The following is an 18,008-nucleotide window of genomic DNA, read 5'->3' on the forward strand; positions in this document are numbered from 1 at the left end:
ATTTTTTTTAATATTTTTTAATATTTAATAAACATTGTTCTGATCAAAACACTTTCAAATAAATTTATTTAGAAACACAGACATCAATAATCAGCCTGTGAATCTCAACAATGGTGACAATAATAAAGCATGTTGCAGTGGCTGCCACCAATCACAACTCATTAATGGCTCCCATCATGCATTGCGGGATGAATAAATTATGATCTGAATTGTCTATATAATTTACTTTTCCTAATTTAATGTTCTGCTTGTCACCATTGTTGAGATGCATAGACTGAATCTTGACGTCTGTGTGTGCCTAAAAGAAAGTTGTTGTTTTTTAAACAACTTTTAAGAAATCCTTTATATTATATCTAAAATTCTGGATATTTATGCAGAATCACAGTTATGCTGTAACGAACAACATAAATCAAAACCATAAAGTTCAAATGATGATTGTCATAATATAACCAACACCATCAGATCACTTTTTTTCTTTGTTCATCTGGCAGTTATAACCAGGGCTTAATTTGAGCCGGATCACCTCCGACATTGGATCCGGAACCTTTTATATTGGATCCGGCACCTCCTGTGTCACTAAAATTAATTGCCTAAATGAAAAAAATAAATAAATTACTGTTTGTGTAGTGTTCAATGTTTGTGACACATGACTTGCGCGCTTGTTGTACTAGTTGAGATTGCTGTTAGCCTCGATCGTTTCACTCAGGGGAAAAATGTCAAAAAGACAGAAAAGTTTGCTTAACTTTTTCAAATACGCTGGCCAGTCAGATCCCAAACAAGCAAAAATCGTTTCTGCTGATCAAGAAGGAGACCACGGTGGACACAGTAGCCTAGTATCGACATAATATCTCATTATTTCGACAAAATAAGGGGACATTCTAATTTGCATTAAGCCACATTAAGCGTTCTTATAATGGTTTTCTATGGGAGGAAAATGCATAACGTGTAATTGCGTTCATATTCTGGGCTCATCTGATTTTTTTACATAGCATAGCCTAATTTGTTATGATTTTAGTATCATAATGATTAATAAATGCACGCATTATCCGTGAACTTGATTTGAACAAATGCCTTTCAACTTGTGTGTGCAAAATTCAGAATTAAACGAATGTGCAGCAATTTGTACAAATAGAGACTATGTAGGCCTACTTTACTGTTGTAGCCATTAAATAAGCGCATTTAGTTTCATATTTGTTAAAATATTGTAATGTTTTTTTTTTTCCATTTATGTTGATTTATGAAAAGTGAACAGCACGACCGAGTAAGATAGGATGCGCAATATGAGACATGGAGCGGGTCAGACATGATTTTGACCACTTCAAGAAGTTGTTTTGTAGAAAGCCTTTCTTTAAAGTGAATTTCGTTTTGTATAAATTGTATCTTAATTTTAATCAATTTTTCATCAACCAATTGCCTGGATTTAATGAATAAGAAGCAAATATAACAGACAATCATGGAGGCGACCGCGCGGTCACTTGCATTGCATGTTAACTGGAGCGCATCTTATCCTAACTTAACGAAACTCAGTGTATGCCTCACACACAGACATGAAAAATACATCAAATACACAATGCTTGAAATGTCTTTAAACGAAATAATTCAAAACGAAAAAAGAAAAAGGCTACTCTCTGATTATGTAATCCATTAGGCCTATTTATGTGCATGTCTCTCTATAGGCGCGTTCACACGGAGATGGCGATCGTCAACTTCATCTTTGCAGCCGAGTCGACACTGTCAGAGAAAACACTTGTTTATTAATAAAAATCAATACACGCGTCACCGGATTTACAAATGCACATCTTGCTTGTTGCACGCACACATATTATGTCGAAATAACGAGATATTGTGTTGAAATAACATTATTATTAATAATAGCCTACATCTTTTAGAATATTTGATTGAATGCTGAATGTTGCGCTTGTTCAATTTAATAAAAGTACAACTTTAATTGTGATCATTAACATAACTGAATATTAAATATTTAGTGGCCAAGTTTTGCACAGCTCCCCCCGACAATGATCGCCATAACGGTGGCTTATAATTTGAGATTTTCTCCTTCAGTGATTCTGCTTGTTAACATCAGGTGTCTTCAATAATGCTCAATCATCACTAAATTAATCACTTAATTATCTCATTAACTTCAACACTCTTGAGTGTGGACTCATATACACTCCCAGGAGTGTTAATTTAACACTGGAGTTTTTGCTGTGTACAAAGAGCCGTAGTTAACTGACAAGCTGAGCCATATCGCATTAATTATCGCTGGCGATACGTCCGCGATATTAATGCGATATGGCTCAGCTTGTCAGTTAACTATGGCTCTTTGTAGTAAATGCCGCTCCATCTGAAAGCAGGTGATGGCGATTTACTACTAATCAAGGAACCGGCTTTACTGACAAGATGCGCATAACAATGTGATGCGATATATCACCCAGCCCTAGTCATTACAGCATCACAGTGATTCTACAGAATACAATCCAGATTTTTCAATATAATTCAAATGATTTCTTAAAATTTGTTCTGATAAAAATAAAAAGTGAATTATTTCTTTCAGGCACACACAGACATCAAGATTCAGTGTATGATTCTCAACAATGGTGACAAAAAGAATATTCAATTAGGAAAAGGAAATTACTAAGACAATTCAGATCATAATTTATTCATATGCTTTATTATTGTCACCATTGTTGAGATTCACAGTTTTTAAGTCTTTTGATCAGAACAACTTTAAAGAAATATTTTTGATTATATTGAAAATGCTGAAAATAGTATACTGTAGAATCACAGGCTGCTGTAATCAACAAGGTAAACCTGACTCTCTAAATGAGTTTTGTGATTCAGGTCAAATGATGATTATGTCAAAACATAACCAACACCACCTGATCAACTTTTATCTTTGTTCATCTGAGAGTTATGGAGTTGTGGAAAGTCCAGGGGTCAGAAAGTAAAAGTCCTGCCATATATTTATTCCACCCATGAACTCACACAGCAAAAACTCCAGTTTTAAATGAACTCTCCTGGGAGTTTATTTGGCTCCAGACTCAAGAGTGTTAAAGTTAATGAGATAATGAAGTGATTGATTGAGTGATGATTGACCATTATTGAAGACACCTGATGTTAACAAGCAGAATCACCAAAGGAGAAAATCTCTTTTTTAAGTTGCCATTATGGAGATCAGTGTTGGCTTTAGTTGGGCTCTTGAACCTTAAACTAATACCGTTAGATTTTGTTTGGCTGTTCTATCAGTGTTATAACTCTCAGATGAACAAAGAGAAAAGCTGATCAGGTCATTTTGGTTGTGTTTCAACATAATCATCTTTTGACTTGAATCACAAAGCTCATTCAGAGAGTTAGGTTTACCTTGTTGATTACAGCAGTCTATGATTCCACAGTATACTCTTATCAATATAATCAGCATTTTCAAAATAATCCAAAAGATTTCTTTAAAGTTGTCCTGATCAAAAAAGTTTTTTTTTTTTTTTTTTGGACACACTGACACCAAGAATCAGCCTGTGATTCTCAACAATGGTGACAATAATAAAGCATGTTGCAGTGCATTCTGGGTACCACCAATCAAAACTCATTCATGGCTCCCATCATGCATTGCGGTATGAATAAATTATGATCTGAATTGTCTTACTAATTTCCTTTCCCTAATTGAATATTCTTTTTGTCACCATTGTTGAGATTCATACACTGATTCTTGATGTCTGTGTGCGCCTTAAAGAAATATATATTTTTTTTAATATCAGAACAACTTTTCAGAAATAATTTGGATTATAATGACAAATCTGGATATTATTCTGTAGAATCACTGTGATGCTGTTATGACCAATATACATTTAAGTCAGAGATTAGACTCTAAATGAGTTCAGTGATTCAGGTTAAATGATGATTATGTTAAAATATAACCAACACCTGTTCACCTTTTCTCTTTGTTCATCTGGCTGTTATAACACAGATACAGCAGCCAAACAAAATCTAAAGTTAAACATTTAAAGGTCAACTGCCCAACTAAATCAAACACCGATATCAATAATGGTAACTAAAATTGTGATTTTTCTCCTTCAGTGATTCTGCTTGTTAACATCAGGTGTCTTCAATAATGGTCAATCATCACTCAATCAATCACTTAATTATCTCATTAACTTTAACACTCTTGAGTCTGGAGCCAAATAAACTCCCAGGAGAGTTCATTTAAAACGGGAGTTTTTGCTGTGTGAGTTCATGGGTGGAATAAATATATGGCAGGACTTTTACTTTCTGACCCCTGGACTTTCCACCTCTGTCTCTCCATATGATCACAATGTGAGTTCACAGTGAGCTAAAAGTGTAACCGCACAGCGCACTCACTGTGTGCTCATATTATGGCCACAATGTTAATCACCCCAGCTAGAAATGTTTTTGGACATGGACTCATGGATTTTGGTTTAAAATGAAAATTGGGTTGACGTCTAAACATCGGATGTCAGGCTCCAACTTCATTTCAAACAACTCCACAAACAGCATTACCAGCTTCACTTATTACTAACCAGACTTTATTTTTGTCACACGTGTACAAAAATACTTTATCGAGATTAACAGAGGTTTAGATGTTGATGGTTTATTGAAATTAATAGTTTGGTTTGGATTATGGTGATCAGTGTTTGATTTAGTTGGGCAGTTTGATTCCTAATGTTCTAATGTTAGTTTTTCTCTGGCTGCTGTAAATGTTTGTGATGGCAAAAACAGTAAGAGAACATGATCAAATGATGTCAGCTACTTGTTGATAACGACAACGATATAATCATCATATAATGCACTGATCAGCTTCTAAGCAGTCATGTGTGTTATTAGTTTCATATAACTGATTTTAGTAATGTTTTTACAGCATGACATCCATTTATATATAAAAAAGCAAATCTGTATAATAATATATAGATTTATATATTCAATAATAACATTTTGAACTTGAGTTTTACTTAGACACACTCAAACCTCAAGAATCAGCGTGTAAATCTCAATAATGGTGACATGCTTCATGCCGCAATGCATTCTGGGAGCCACTGATAAGTTTTGTATAATGCATTGCAGTAGTGATGGTGAAATGAAGCTTTGTGAAGCACTGGGGCTTTCCCCCTCGACTGTATCGTAAAATGGTTCATTACTCGAAGCTTTTCAACACGTTGCACACTAACGACATCTTGTGGTCAAAAGGTGGAAAAGCTGCCTTTCTGTCCCAGAAGACCGTTTTTTGTTTAATTTTAATAAATCACTTTGTGTTCTGTAAACCACAAAACAATACAATTAATCCTCATAATTCATGTGTTAGTGTTGATGTAGTTCTTATACAATGTATGAACAAACAACTGTATGAATTAATTTATGAAAAAAAAAATATATATGGGACTAATTCACTTGTACAGAAACCGTTCTTATGAATCTGCTTTGATCTACAAATGCAGCCTTATTCACATAAACTTTAGCCTCAGTCCTAATCCTACGAGTTCATAGGCAGGGCTCATGGCATATAATCAAAATAAAAGAACATTATTGTGGAATGGTGAAGTTGTGAACTGGGGAGCTAACATTTTATTTTGTGGGTAATTTAATAAATTAAAGTTTTATATATGACTTGTAAATGTCATATTATATTATAAATGACTTGTTCAACAGTGTGAGGGCTAAGTCTATTTCTTTTTTTAATTTACTATTACTGAATGGCATGACACTCCAAACCTGCTCAAGGGGTTCGTGCTATTTTTGAATCTGAATACGAAGCAGTCACGTGGTTATGGCAAAACGAATCAAGCTCAGATACACTGCTTCGGTGTGTGATGTTTTTTTTTTTTTTGATACATGCTTCGAAGCCTCGGTGCCGAACGTCACATCACTACATTGCAGCATGTCACCATTATTGAGATTCATGTACTGATTCTTGAGGTTTGTGTTAATGTACACAGACTTGGGTCACTACATTATGATAAATTTAATAATCAACAAGTAGCCAACATATTTGATCACATTTTCTCTTGTTATAATAAACACCTACAACAGCCAGTGAAAAACTAAAATCAAATGGTCAAGGCCAAAGAGTCCAATAAAAGCAAACACAGCCATTTAGGGGATAATGTTCTATCGATGTTATCACTAAACATGTTTAAAATGTTTTTAGAGAGTGTTATCTTACCTTTTAGGAGAACATTCTGTTAACAAAAATTAAATTAGCTACAGAAAACAATACAAGAACATAAGATAATGCTCTCAAAACATTCATAGAACAAAAACATTTCTAGCTGGGATGAGCTCATATTGTGGTCACAGTTTGAGCACACAGTGAGAGCGCTGTGAGGTTACACTTTTAGATCACTGTGAACTCACATTGCTGACGGTGTGACCACATGGTGACATCACTGTGAGATCAACAGGTTGACTGTTGTATGTTTGCTTCATGAATGTGAGTACTAGTGACAGCTGGTTACCAATGTGACTGCATTCACATGCAGTTTCACCGCATCTGACAACGTAACTTGCTCTTCAAAGACTGTTAATTCAGAGACGAGCAGCTCTGTGTTATACAACAATATTGGAGATCTGACATCAAACGGACTCGGGTTCAAACCAAAAGCTCTTGTGTGAAAGCAGCCTTAACACCTATGAAACCTGTTAATAAAATATGCTCTTTATCACCATCTTTACAGCTACAAAAGTGATAAAACCGATGCCACTATGACTATTCTGGACATTGGCGTACCGACAGGATTTGATGTTGAAGAAAATGATCTTAAAGAGGTATTATGATGATAAACTGATGCAGAATTGCCTCACATCTGCAGATAGGCCATAAAACATGTTGCTCATCATGTGATGCATTGAGCTTTTTTTCTCATTTTCTTGCCCTCAGTTGTCCACAGGGAAGGAGAGATACATTCAGAAATATGAAAAGAATAAAGTGCTGTCAGAGCGAGGATCCCTCATCCTCTACTTGGATAAGGTATTTCAACAGACCTTGTTGCCTGATGATGTCAAACACAGATTTGTTTTCTTTTTATCATGAAACCATGTGTTTTTTCTTATCACAGTATAGAGTGCACAGTCGGCTTCCAGAAGTAAAACTCCATTCAATTTCTCTATAGGGAAACTGAATTTTAACAATAACTTTTAATAAACCTTTAAGGCAAGGCACGTTTATTTATATAGCACATTTCATGCACAATGGTAATTCAAAATGCTTTACATAGAGAGGAATAAAAATAATCACAAAATAAAAGCAAGGAAAATCCAAACAGTTATTCATAAGCTTTATACACAGCAAAATCCCCAGTGTTAAATTGACACTCTGAGTGTTTATATGAGTCCACACTCAGAGTGTTATACGTAACACTGAAGCAGTGTTAAAGTTAATGAGATAATTAAGTGATTAATTGAGTGATGATTAAGCATTATTGAAGACACCTGATGTTAACAAGCAAAATCACTGAAGGAGAAAACCATAATTGGTATGTTACCATTATGGTGATCAGTGTTTACTTTAGTTGGCCTCTTGACCCTTAAATCATTAACTTTAGATTTTGTTTGGCTGCTGTACCTGAGTTATAACAGTCAGATGAACAAAGAGATAAGATGATTTGATGATGTTGGTTGAGTTTACTCAGTTACAGCAGCCAAACAAAATCTAAAGTTAACAATGTAAGGGTCAACTGCCTAACTAAAGCAAACACTGATCCCATAATGGAGACTTAAAATGGGGCTTTTTCTCCTTCAGTGATTCTGCTTGTTAACATCAGGTGTATTCAATAATGGCCAATCATCACTCAATCACTTAATTATCTCATCACTTAAACACTCTTGAGTGTTAATTTAACACTCATATTTTAATACTTTAACACTCTTGAGTCTGGAGTCAAATAAACTACCAGGAGCGTTCATTTAACAATGGAGTTTTGTTGTGTAACTGCATATTCACCTGTTTGTACATTACAAACTGCACATTAGAATTTTGCAGAAGTTTATGCAAAAGAAAATGCAATTTACATGCATTTTGTTTTCTGCTATTTACTGTTGGAATACAGCTATACATTGTTAAATGACTGCAAGACAAAAACACCAATCACAATTCATAAGAAACATAATAATTAATCATTTTGACTGCATTTTTTTTTTATTTGGTTCTTACACAGTAAATTCCCTGGTGTTAAATTAACACCACTTGATGTTCACATGGGAACCACCAGCAGGGTGTTAAAAGTAACACTGAAGCAGTGTTAGAGTTAATTAGATAATTAAATAATTAATTGAGTGATGATTGTTGGATTATTGAAGACACCTGATGATAACAAGCAGAATCACTGAAGTAAAGATAAACAAAATAACTACAACTGACTTCCGGACACAGCATTAGATGAAATCAACTGAAAAGACATGAAATCGCTCTTATTACAAACCAGTTTGAGCTTATTTCTGTCATTCATCTACAGAAGTTATTTTTGAGAATAAACAAATGTTTAGATGAAAAGGCGTGCTCGCCATTATTGTGATCAGTGTTCCCTCTAGTTGGGTGGTTTGACAATTTATATATATTTTTATGTTAGTTGTTGTCTTTGTAACAGTGTTTACTAAAACACATAAATTGTTGCAAAGGAACCCTTAAACTAAGATATGATATATGTTTCTTCAACATAAAAAATATGTTTGACAAATGTCATAACTGACCAAAAGAGGTAACTTGTTATCAACAGATTTTTACCATCAATTTTCTTTTTCTAAAATCAAACATTCTGAATTTTAACTTCTAAATACATTGCGAGAAAATAAACCAAAGACACACACACACTAACATCAAGAATCAGCTTATGAATCACAACAATTGTGACATGCTTCAAGCTGCAATGCATGCTGGGAGCCATTAGTTTTATAATATGGTGGCTCCCAGCATGCATTGCTGCAGGAAGCATGTCACAATTGTTGCAATTCATAAGCTAATTCTTGACGTCTGTGTGTGTCTTAAATAATTTGCTCCACAATGTTCACAAAGAAAAAAAAAATCATAATTCAGAATGTCTGTTCAGTGGCAAGAAATTATCATTGGTGAAAAATGAATCTTTTAATAACAATTATCATTTTTGCTAATTTATGAGATTAGTGAATCATTTTGCTTCATGATGGTTAAAACTCCATCACATGATCATCTTTGTTTCTGGCATACTTTGTAACAAAATTATATGTTTTGGTAAACACTGTTACAAAGACCACAAATTTGAATAGCAAAGCCAAGAGTCAAACTGCCCAACTAAAGCAAACACTGATCACCATAATGGTGAATTTACTAAAACATGTTAATTCCAAAAAAACATCTACACCTCTATTAATTCTCAATAACTAGTTGGTAATAAGTGAAGCTGGTAATGCTGTTTGTGGAGTTGTTTAATCCTCCTCTTCTGAGATCTTCACAGATTTAAAGGGGTCATATAATGCCATTTTTGTACAAGCTAATATGATTCTTTAGGGTCTAAATTAAAAGTTTGTAATATACTTTAATTAAAAATTCTCATTAGTATTGTAAGAAAACACTAATTTTACCTGGTCAAAAACAGCTCTGTTTTCAGCACGCCGTTTCAGTGCATGTGTCTTTAAATGATAATGAGCTTTGCTCACCCCGCCTCTCTGTTCTGTGGGTACACGTATCTAACACAATAACCACGTGTTATTCGTTATAAACGTGTGATTATGAATTATATTGAGAACGTCGTACATAGAAAACATGCCGTAATGTACCCTGAGTGTAAACCTTAGACGCATTCATTGTGAAGCCTGCAGAAAGGTTTGCAAATTTCGCAAAGATTAATATAAATACTAATATAAAGGTTAATAAAACATTACACTCATATCTTCTGGAGGTTCAGCAGTAACACGTTGGTACCGATCCCTTTTTTCTCGTTTGTAAAGCTGTCTGGTGTGAAATGATTCGCGTAAACATGAAAGCATGGACGATCGTGGGGAATCCCCGTGAGGGAATCCCCGCGTCAATCCTTTGGGCATATCGCTTCAAAAACAAAACTCAGCCACTGCATCTATAACGGCTCAGATTTAGGAACATCCAAATGACTGCTGTGTTCCTTATTACATCTAAGAACAGAACACCACAATCGCGTAGACGCCATTCTCCTCCAGCATATCAACAATGGCGGACTACTATGACGACGGCTGTCACAGCTTGCTCAGGGCGGGTCTTGTGTTGAAACACGGCTGTCAATCACAATCGCGGGAGGGGCGTACGATCTTATGACGTCACAATATCGAACGGCTTGATTTCATAGATGGTCAAACATATAAGGAGATTAAAACAAAACCACTGGATGGATTTTAATCATGATAGGATGGTTGTGTACAGGCACTGCCAACAGACATTTCAGTGCAATCAACTTGTAAAAGTGTATGTACCATTATATGACCCCTTATGTCGTCTTCAGAGGTGGAAAGTCCAGGGGTCAGAAAGTAAAAGTCCTGCCATATATTTATTCCACCCATGAACTCACACAGCAAAAACTCCAGTTTTAAATGAACTCTCCTGGGAGTTTATTTGGCTCCAGACTCAAGAGTGTTAAAGTTAATGAGATAATTTAGTGATTGATTGAGTGATGATTGACCATTATTGAAGACACCTGATGTTAACAAGCAGAATCACTGAAGGAGAAAATCTCTTTTTTTAAGTTACCATTATGGTGATCAGTGTTTGCTTTAGTTGGGCTCTTGAACCTTAAACTAATACCGTTAGATTTTGTTTGGCTGTTCTATCAGTGTTATAACTCTCAGATGAACAAAGAGAAAAGCTGATCAGGTCATTTTGGTTGTGTTGGACTTTCCACCTCTGGTCGTCTTTTATCTTCAGTTGATTTCATCTCCGGATGTCAGTTATAGTTCTTGTGTTTCTCTTTTCTTCAGTGATTCTGCTTGTTATCATCAGGTGTCTTCAATGCTTCATCATCACTCAATTAATCACTTAATTATCTAATTAACTCTAACACTGCTTCAGTGTTTATTTAAACACCCTGCTGGTGGTTCCCATATAAACACTGAGCGGTGTTAAATTTAACACCGGGGAATTTACTGTGTTATTATTATTTGTCACCTGTGCAAATGTTGACGTGGGCAGTTTCACATTTAATATCATACATTTGCTTTGTTTTTTTTTTGTTTTTTTTTGTTTATCAGGTTTCTCATAAAGAGACAGAAAGAATTGCCTTCAAAATGAACAAGATGTTTAATGTGGGTCTGCTTCAACCTGTTTCCGTCACAATATATGAATATTACTCTCCAGGTGAGATATTAAAGGACACCTATTATGCAAAATTCACTTTTACATGGCTTTTGAACATAAATGTGTGGTAGTAGTGTGTGTACACAACCACCCTATAATGATAAAAATCCACCCAGTGCTTTTCTTTAAATTCCCATAAATCATAAGCACTGTCTTAGAACAAGCCGTTCTCAGATTTGGGGCAATGTGACATCACTTTGCACAGGCTCCTCCTGCGACTGTTGATGGACGCTGCAGTTTTAGCGTAGACACGCCCTGAGTGAGCTAAACACAGTCCACCATTGTTTCGACGCTGGCGCAGCTGTAGACAAAAATGTCTCCTAAGTGATTGAGGTGTTTTGTTGATGGACTGTCCTGCTACTGAGCGAGCTCGTGAGGCTCCGCCCTCTGTGCCGGCAGAAACAGCTCATTTGCATTTAAAGGAATTCACACTAAAACGGTGCGTTTTTCTGAGCCCCAAAAATTGACAATTTAATTGATTTTGTACCATGGCTCAATTCAAGCTTGAATTTGTCTGCTGCTACAGGCAACTGGGAAGGGGAATCATAAGAAAATGAAAGATTCCTCTTCCAATTATTAGTAACGATTGTTGTGTAGTCACCAGTGTTGTGTACTCGAGACTCGGACTCGGTCTCGAGACCATATTTTAATGGTCTCGGTCTTGTCATGGACTCGTGTGCATTTTGACTCGGAACTGACTCGTACTCGAACATATTAGGACTCGGACTTATTCCCGAGTCCACTCGAGTCCCATTTAAAATTATTTCATGATTATTTCACCTACTATGTGGCCTTTTTACCATTACAGTGTACATGGTTCCATGGTATATATATATATGGTGCCAATTTTATTGTCACCACCAAATATTTTACATATTCTTGAAGATATCTTTAGGTCTGGTTTTTAGACCCAACCTTAGGTTATCCAACCTCTCTGGTCTCGGTCTCGACTCGGACTCGACCCTCTCTGGTCTCGGTCTCGACTCGGACTCGAGTGAGCTGGTCTCGACTACAACACTGGTAGTCACATAAATCAAGAGTGATCTCATCAAAGTAATGCACGTCTCTTTACTTAAGCATTGCATGCAAAACTTACTTTTTTTCATGCAAAACATACTTTTTCTTCCCTCTCAAATACATATAATTTCCCCACATAATACAACAACTACCCCTAGTAGCCATTTACTAATCAACAGAGTATTAAGGTTACACAACAACAGGGTTGCCAACTTTGGGACTTTGGCTGGAGTGAAAACTTCCAGTTCTTCCACTTCGCACAGAGAAATTTTTTGGCAACCCTAACCCTAATTTAAAAAATGTCAGTCCTTGTTTACTTAGTATAAACCCTGATTTATGAAAAAAAAAAAAAAAAAAAAAGAATAGAATGGAAACGTGTTTTCAAAATGTACAACTAATTTATTGATTGATCGATTGATATAAAAAAAATTAAAATAGAGGTGATTAAATAAACATGTAAAACAACAACATCAAAACAATTAGAAATCTCAAAACAAAAGGGACACATAATAGTTACTCCACCTCCCCAGAAAACCACAACACAAGTTTCACACATTAGGCCTGTTGTAGCCTATGCCACAGTGGCAGTGTTGGCCTGCTTCACTACCTCTGCAGGAGGCTCGTATCTGAAGCAGGGTTCAATCTGTTCATGAACCGTAATGTGTCTGTCACGTGACAAATGAACGAAAGACTCGGAAGGTAAAGTAATTATTTATGTTCCCTGTAAATTATTTTTGACTGCATTATAATGATTTCTTAATTCAGAATATGATAAAGACTGCGTAGGTGGATGTGTTTGTGGAATTTGGCTGTTAAAAGTATAACATTTAAAGCCCCTTAAATTAACGAAATGACTCGAAAAAAGATTTGTTCATTTTAATGAACGAGGTAGAACAAGCGAAGCGAACAACCCATCATTCACAGGGTGCCATCAAGTGATGGTGTCTGTTCCTGGTGTCTGTCTTGTTTAGGCCAATAACTGAAAAGGTTCGCTCAGCATCCGCATTTGACTGTGGCAGGCTCAACACATTCTGGGCAACCTTTGATAATTTGGGGAATTTTAAAATGCCACTTGCCCGATTTGTGGCAAGTGAATTAATATTCACTTGACCATGAGCCTATTTTTATTGAGCAAATAGCTAGCCCACATAATGCACGTCAGACAACATTTGCAAGTTGAAGTCTGTACTCTCGGCACACAGACTGATTAGTCAAGGCTACGTCTGTGGTGACAAGGCACATTTTATTATCTGCTTACCTTGATTGTCATCCAAACTTTCAAACGTTCATCAGTGGCTCCGACTCCGAACCATAGACTGTAAAAATGCTCCGAACCATAGACTGTAAAAATGCTCCGAACCTATGCTCTGAACTCTCTCTGAACTTTTCACACGCAACTGACGTATCAGGTGCAAGGTTTTCAGTGAATCAACGATCAGAGAATACTGCAGCGAGAACGTTGTAGGCAGATGTTACAGCTGTGGGCCTTAAACTCCTCTCCTGTCATTAATACGCTGTGGTCTAGTATAGTCAGTCATCAACAGAAAATTAACGGATTGAGAGGGGAGAAACGTGGATTTTGGCGTGACATTTCTTGCGTGTGCGTGAGAGCGTGAGATTGATGCTGAAAGCGTGAGTGTCAAACCAGATGCGTGAGAGTTGGCAACCCTGCAACAACGATTACTTTTTTGGAAGAAATATATAAAACATGCAATTCCATTGCCGAATGATGATATCGTTCGGATGGTAACACTTCTTACTAAATGTGTTTACACAGACTTTTCACAAACTACGGAATAGCAATACTAAACCAATGTTAGTGACATCTTAAACTAGGCCTACATGCTGTCATTATGAACAACCAGTCAGGAACCACACAGATTTGAGTCTCACAATCCTCAAATGCAGCATAACAGCTGTGAGCTGTGCGTCTTTGGTTCACTAAAAAGAGTCATTGCTGGGTACTTTGTTCTGAGATCCCAATCCTACACAAAGAGCCCCTATTATCCCTATTATGCTCATTTACAGGTTCATAATTTTGTTCAGGGGGTCTACTGGAATAGGTTTACATGATTTAATCTCGAAAACACTAATTTGTCTTATAATTTACATTGTTGCAGCACCTATTTTCACCCTCTGTCCACCCTTCGGTTTCTGTAAAACCTGCATTCCGAGAAGCCCAGTCTGTTCTTATTGGTCAACCGGTCCCAGTATGTTCTGATTGGTCAGGTGGTCCCAGTCCTTTCTGATGGGTCTACCTTTAACTGTTGAAAATCAGCTCCGGAGGCTTTGCTGTAAACAATACTGTAACTACGCTAACTATAGCATCAGTTTTGCTGTATCAGTTTGAGTCCAATAATGACAGCCAAGAAGAACAAGCTGATTGACCCAAACTACCTTCACAAGCTCGACTTGTGCAGGACGTTTCACAGTGGTAATTTCATTTTATACCTCTCTTAAATTTCAGATGTGATGTTATAGGCCTATCTGTCATTTATCTATATCACGGTATCTATATAACACACTGACCTGCATCGAACTGCAGTGCAAAAGGTTGTAAAATAATTGTAACCACTGATTCTTCAATTCCTCTGCCGTTGGAAGTCTATGCAATTATGTTTTTCCCTCACAGTGAAAAAAACAACAACAGCATTTCCTCGACATATCTACTTTGGTTTGAAGGCCAGTCAAAGTACACTGTAAAAAAGAATACATTGATTTTATTGATATCTAATTAATAAAAATGAGGCAACAGATTACAAGCAATATTATTAATTAAATTTAACAAATTAGAATTGAGTAATAATTAATCAAATGAATTCCTTTAAAGTTAACCATTTAAAATGAGTAAAATTTACAAAATATATTTTATTGCCAACATTGAAGACACCTGGTGTTAACAAGCAGAATCACTGAAGGAGAAAACCATAATTAAAGTCACCATTGTGGTGATCAGTGTGTGTTTTAGTTGGGCTCTTGACCTTAAATTATTAACTTCAAGTTTTGTTCGGCTGCTGTACATGAGTTATAACAGCCAGATGAACAAATAGAAAAGGTGATCTGATGGTGTTGGTTGTGTTTTAACATAATCATTATTTCACAATCATTAGACCTGAATCACTGAACCTCATATAGAGTCCAATTTATGAGTTAGGTGAACTATATTAATTATAGCAGCACTGTCCTTGTACGGCATAATATTTTTTAACTTTTACAATGTAAGGCAAATAATTTCTAAAAAGTTTCTCTTACATAAAAAGGAGACACACAGACATCAATAATCAGCCTGTGAATCTCAACAATGGTGACATTTATAAAGCATGTTGCAGTGCATTCTGGGTTCCACCAATCAAAACTCATTCATGGCTCCCATCATGCATTGCTGCATGAATAAATAATGAGCTTATGTTCAGAGGTGATCTGTTCGTCACCATTGCTGAGATTCATACGCAAAATCTTGATGTGTGTTTGTGTCTAAAAAAAAACCATATTTCTTTATTTTTTATTATTGATTTGATCATTTGGATTTCATTGAAAAGGCTACAAATATTATAGTGCTATAATTAATAAAGTTAATTTAACTAAGTTAATTTAACTTAATAAATTGGACTCTATATGAGGTTCAGTGAATCAGGTCCAATGATTGTGAAATAATGATTATGTTAAATCACAACCAACGCCATCAGATCACCTTTTCTCATTGTTCATCTGGCTGTTATAACTCATGTACAGCAGCCGAACACAACTTAAAGTAAATGATTTAAGGGTCAAGAGCCCAACTAAAACACACACTGATCTCCACAATGGTGACTTTAATTATGGTTTTCTCCTTCAGTGATTCTGCTTGTTAACACCAGGTGTCTTCAATGTTGGCAATAAAATATATTTTGTACATTTTACTCATTTTAAATGGTTAACTTTTAATGAATTCATTTGATTAATTATTACTCAATTCTAATTTTTTAAATTTAATTAATAATATTGCTTGTAATCTGTTGCCTCATTTTTATTAATTAGATATCAATAAAATCAATGTATTCTTTTTTACAGTAAGTTCCATCTTCATTATTCAGTTGTCGCTTGTTGTCAGTCAAGTCAAGTCATCTTCATTTATATAGCGCTTTTAACAATGTAGATTGTCTCAAAGCAGCTTCACAGAGATAAATGTATAATATAACGTAAGATTGTTTTGGCTTTATAGCGGTTCTTTAATAAAGTTATTTTCCAGCTAAAGTTAGTTTTGATTGATTCGCTTCCGTCGCAACGATCATTTGTTTTTAAATTAGGGCCGCCAAGACGACACCATTCTCTCTACACAGACTTTAAACGCGAACCTGTGAGAAACGCTGATGGCGTTCAGATGCGCATTAAGAACGGGTTCTATAGTTATGTGCGTTTGAATATATGTGTGCAGGTTTGGAATTCCCTACAAACCAAACCTAAACAAATTACTGGTGTTTCCTTATAGTTTTGATTCAGAATTTTATTTTATTTTATCAATTCGGGGTAGATACGCAAATTGAGTTTTCCCGACGACGCGTTATCTGTAGAGTGGGAAAGGGATCCTCCATAGGGAGAGACTAGTTGGCCCTTCAGCACTGCATTGACATCGGGTCCAGGCGAAGGTCCTTCATCAGATCTGGAAACGGCCTGGATCCGGCAGGCTGCGGGAAAACCTTGGGATAAACAAAGACACTAAAATTAGCGTAGATGCCATTCTTCTCATGATGTAACAAGTACATCAGGATTTATGGGAAGTGTTCCCGGTTCCAGCTGACCTAATCTATGCAGCCTAATATTGAATTATAGAAGTCTATAATGTATTATGTGAACGCTATGTCAAAGAGATGTGTCTTTAATCTAGATTTGAACTGACAGAGTGTGTCTGCTTCCCGGACAATGGTAGGAAGGCTGTTCCAAAGTTTTGGTGCTAAATAGGAAAAGGATCTACCGCCAGCAGTTGATTTAGATATTCTAGGTATTATCAACTGGCCGGAATTTTGAGATCGCAATAGACGTGAAGGAGTATAATGCGTTAAGAGCTCGCTCAAGTACCGCGGAGCTAAACCATTTAGTGCTTTGTAAGTAATCAGCAATATTTTAAAATTGATGCGATGTTTAATAGGGAGCCAGTGCAGTTTTGACAGAACCGGGCTAATATGGTCATACTTCCTGGTTCTGGTAAGAACTCGAGCTGCTGCGTTTTGGACCAGCTGTAGTTTGTTTATTAAGCGTGCAGGGCAACCACCCAGTAGAGCATTACAATAATCTAGCCTTGAGGTCATGAACGCATGGACTAATTGTTCCGCATTTGTCAATGAGAGCATATGACGTAATTTAGATATATTTTTAAGATGGAAAAATGCGGTTTTACAGATACTAGACACGTGACTTTCAAATGAAAGATTGGTATCAAAGAGCACACCCAGGTTCCTAACCGACGACGAAGACTTAACAGAGCAGCCATCAAGTGTTAGACAGTATTCTAGGTTATTACGTGAGGAAGTTTTTTGTCCAATAATTAGAATCTCTGTTTTTTCAGAATTTAGAAGTAGGAAATTACGAGTCATCCAGTTTTTTATATCAGCTATGCATTCTGTTAATTTAGTGAATTGGTAAGTTTCGTTAGGTTTTGAAGAAATATAGAGCTGAGTATCGTCGGCATAACAGTGGAAGCTAATTCCATGTTTCCTAA

The 18,008-nt window shown here is 36.0% G+C and overlaps 1 protein-coding gene across 2 annotated transcripts in view; it reads left to right on the plus strand.

Moving 5' to 3' along the window:
• Positions 1 to 18,008, plus strand: part of LOC311283413 (complement C3-like) — a 175,768-nt gene that overhangs the window by 129,679 nt on the left and 28,081 nt on the right. For both annotated transcript variants that reach the window (XM_084397780.1, XM_084397779.1), the window contains exons 34-36: positions 6,681 to 6,771; positions 6,884 to 6,973; positions 11,191 to 11,296. In XM_084397780.1, the coding sequence (XP_084253906.1) occupies positions 6,681 to 6,771; positions 6,884 to 6,973; positions 11,191 to 11,296 (287 nt within the window). The remainder of the gene's footprint in view (positions 1 to 6,680; positions 6,772 to 6,883; positions 6,974 to 11,190; positions 11,297 to 18,008) is intronic.

The sequence above is a fragment of the Rutilus rutilus genome (assembly GCF_951802725.1).
Source record: "Rutilus rutilus genome assembly, chromosome: 2".
Classification (NCBI taxonomy): Eukaryota; Metazoa; Chordata; class Actinopteri; order Cypriniformes; family Leuciscidae; genus Rutilus; species Rutilus rutilus.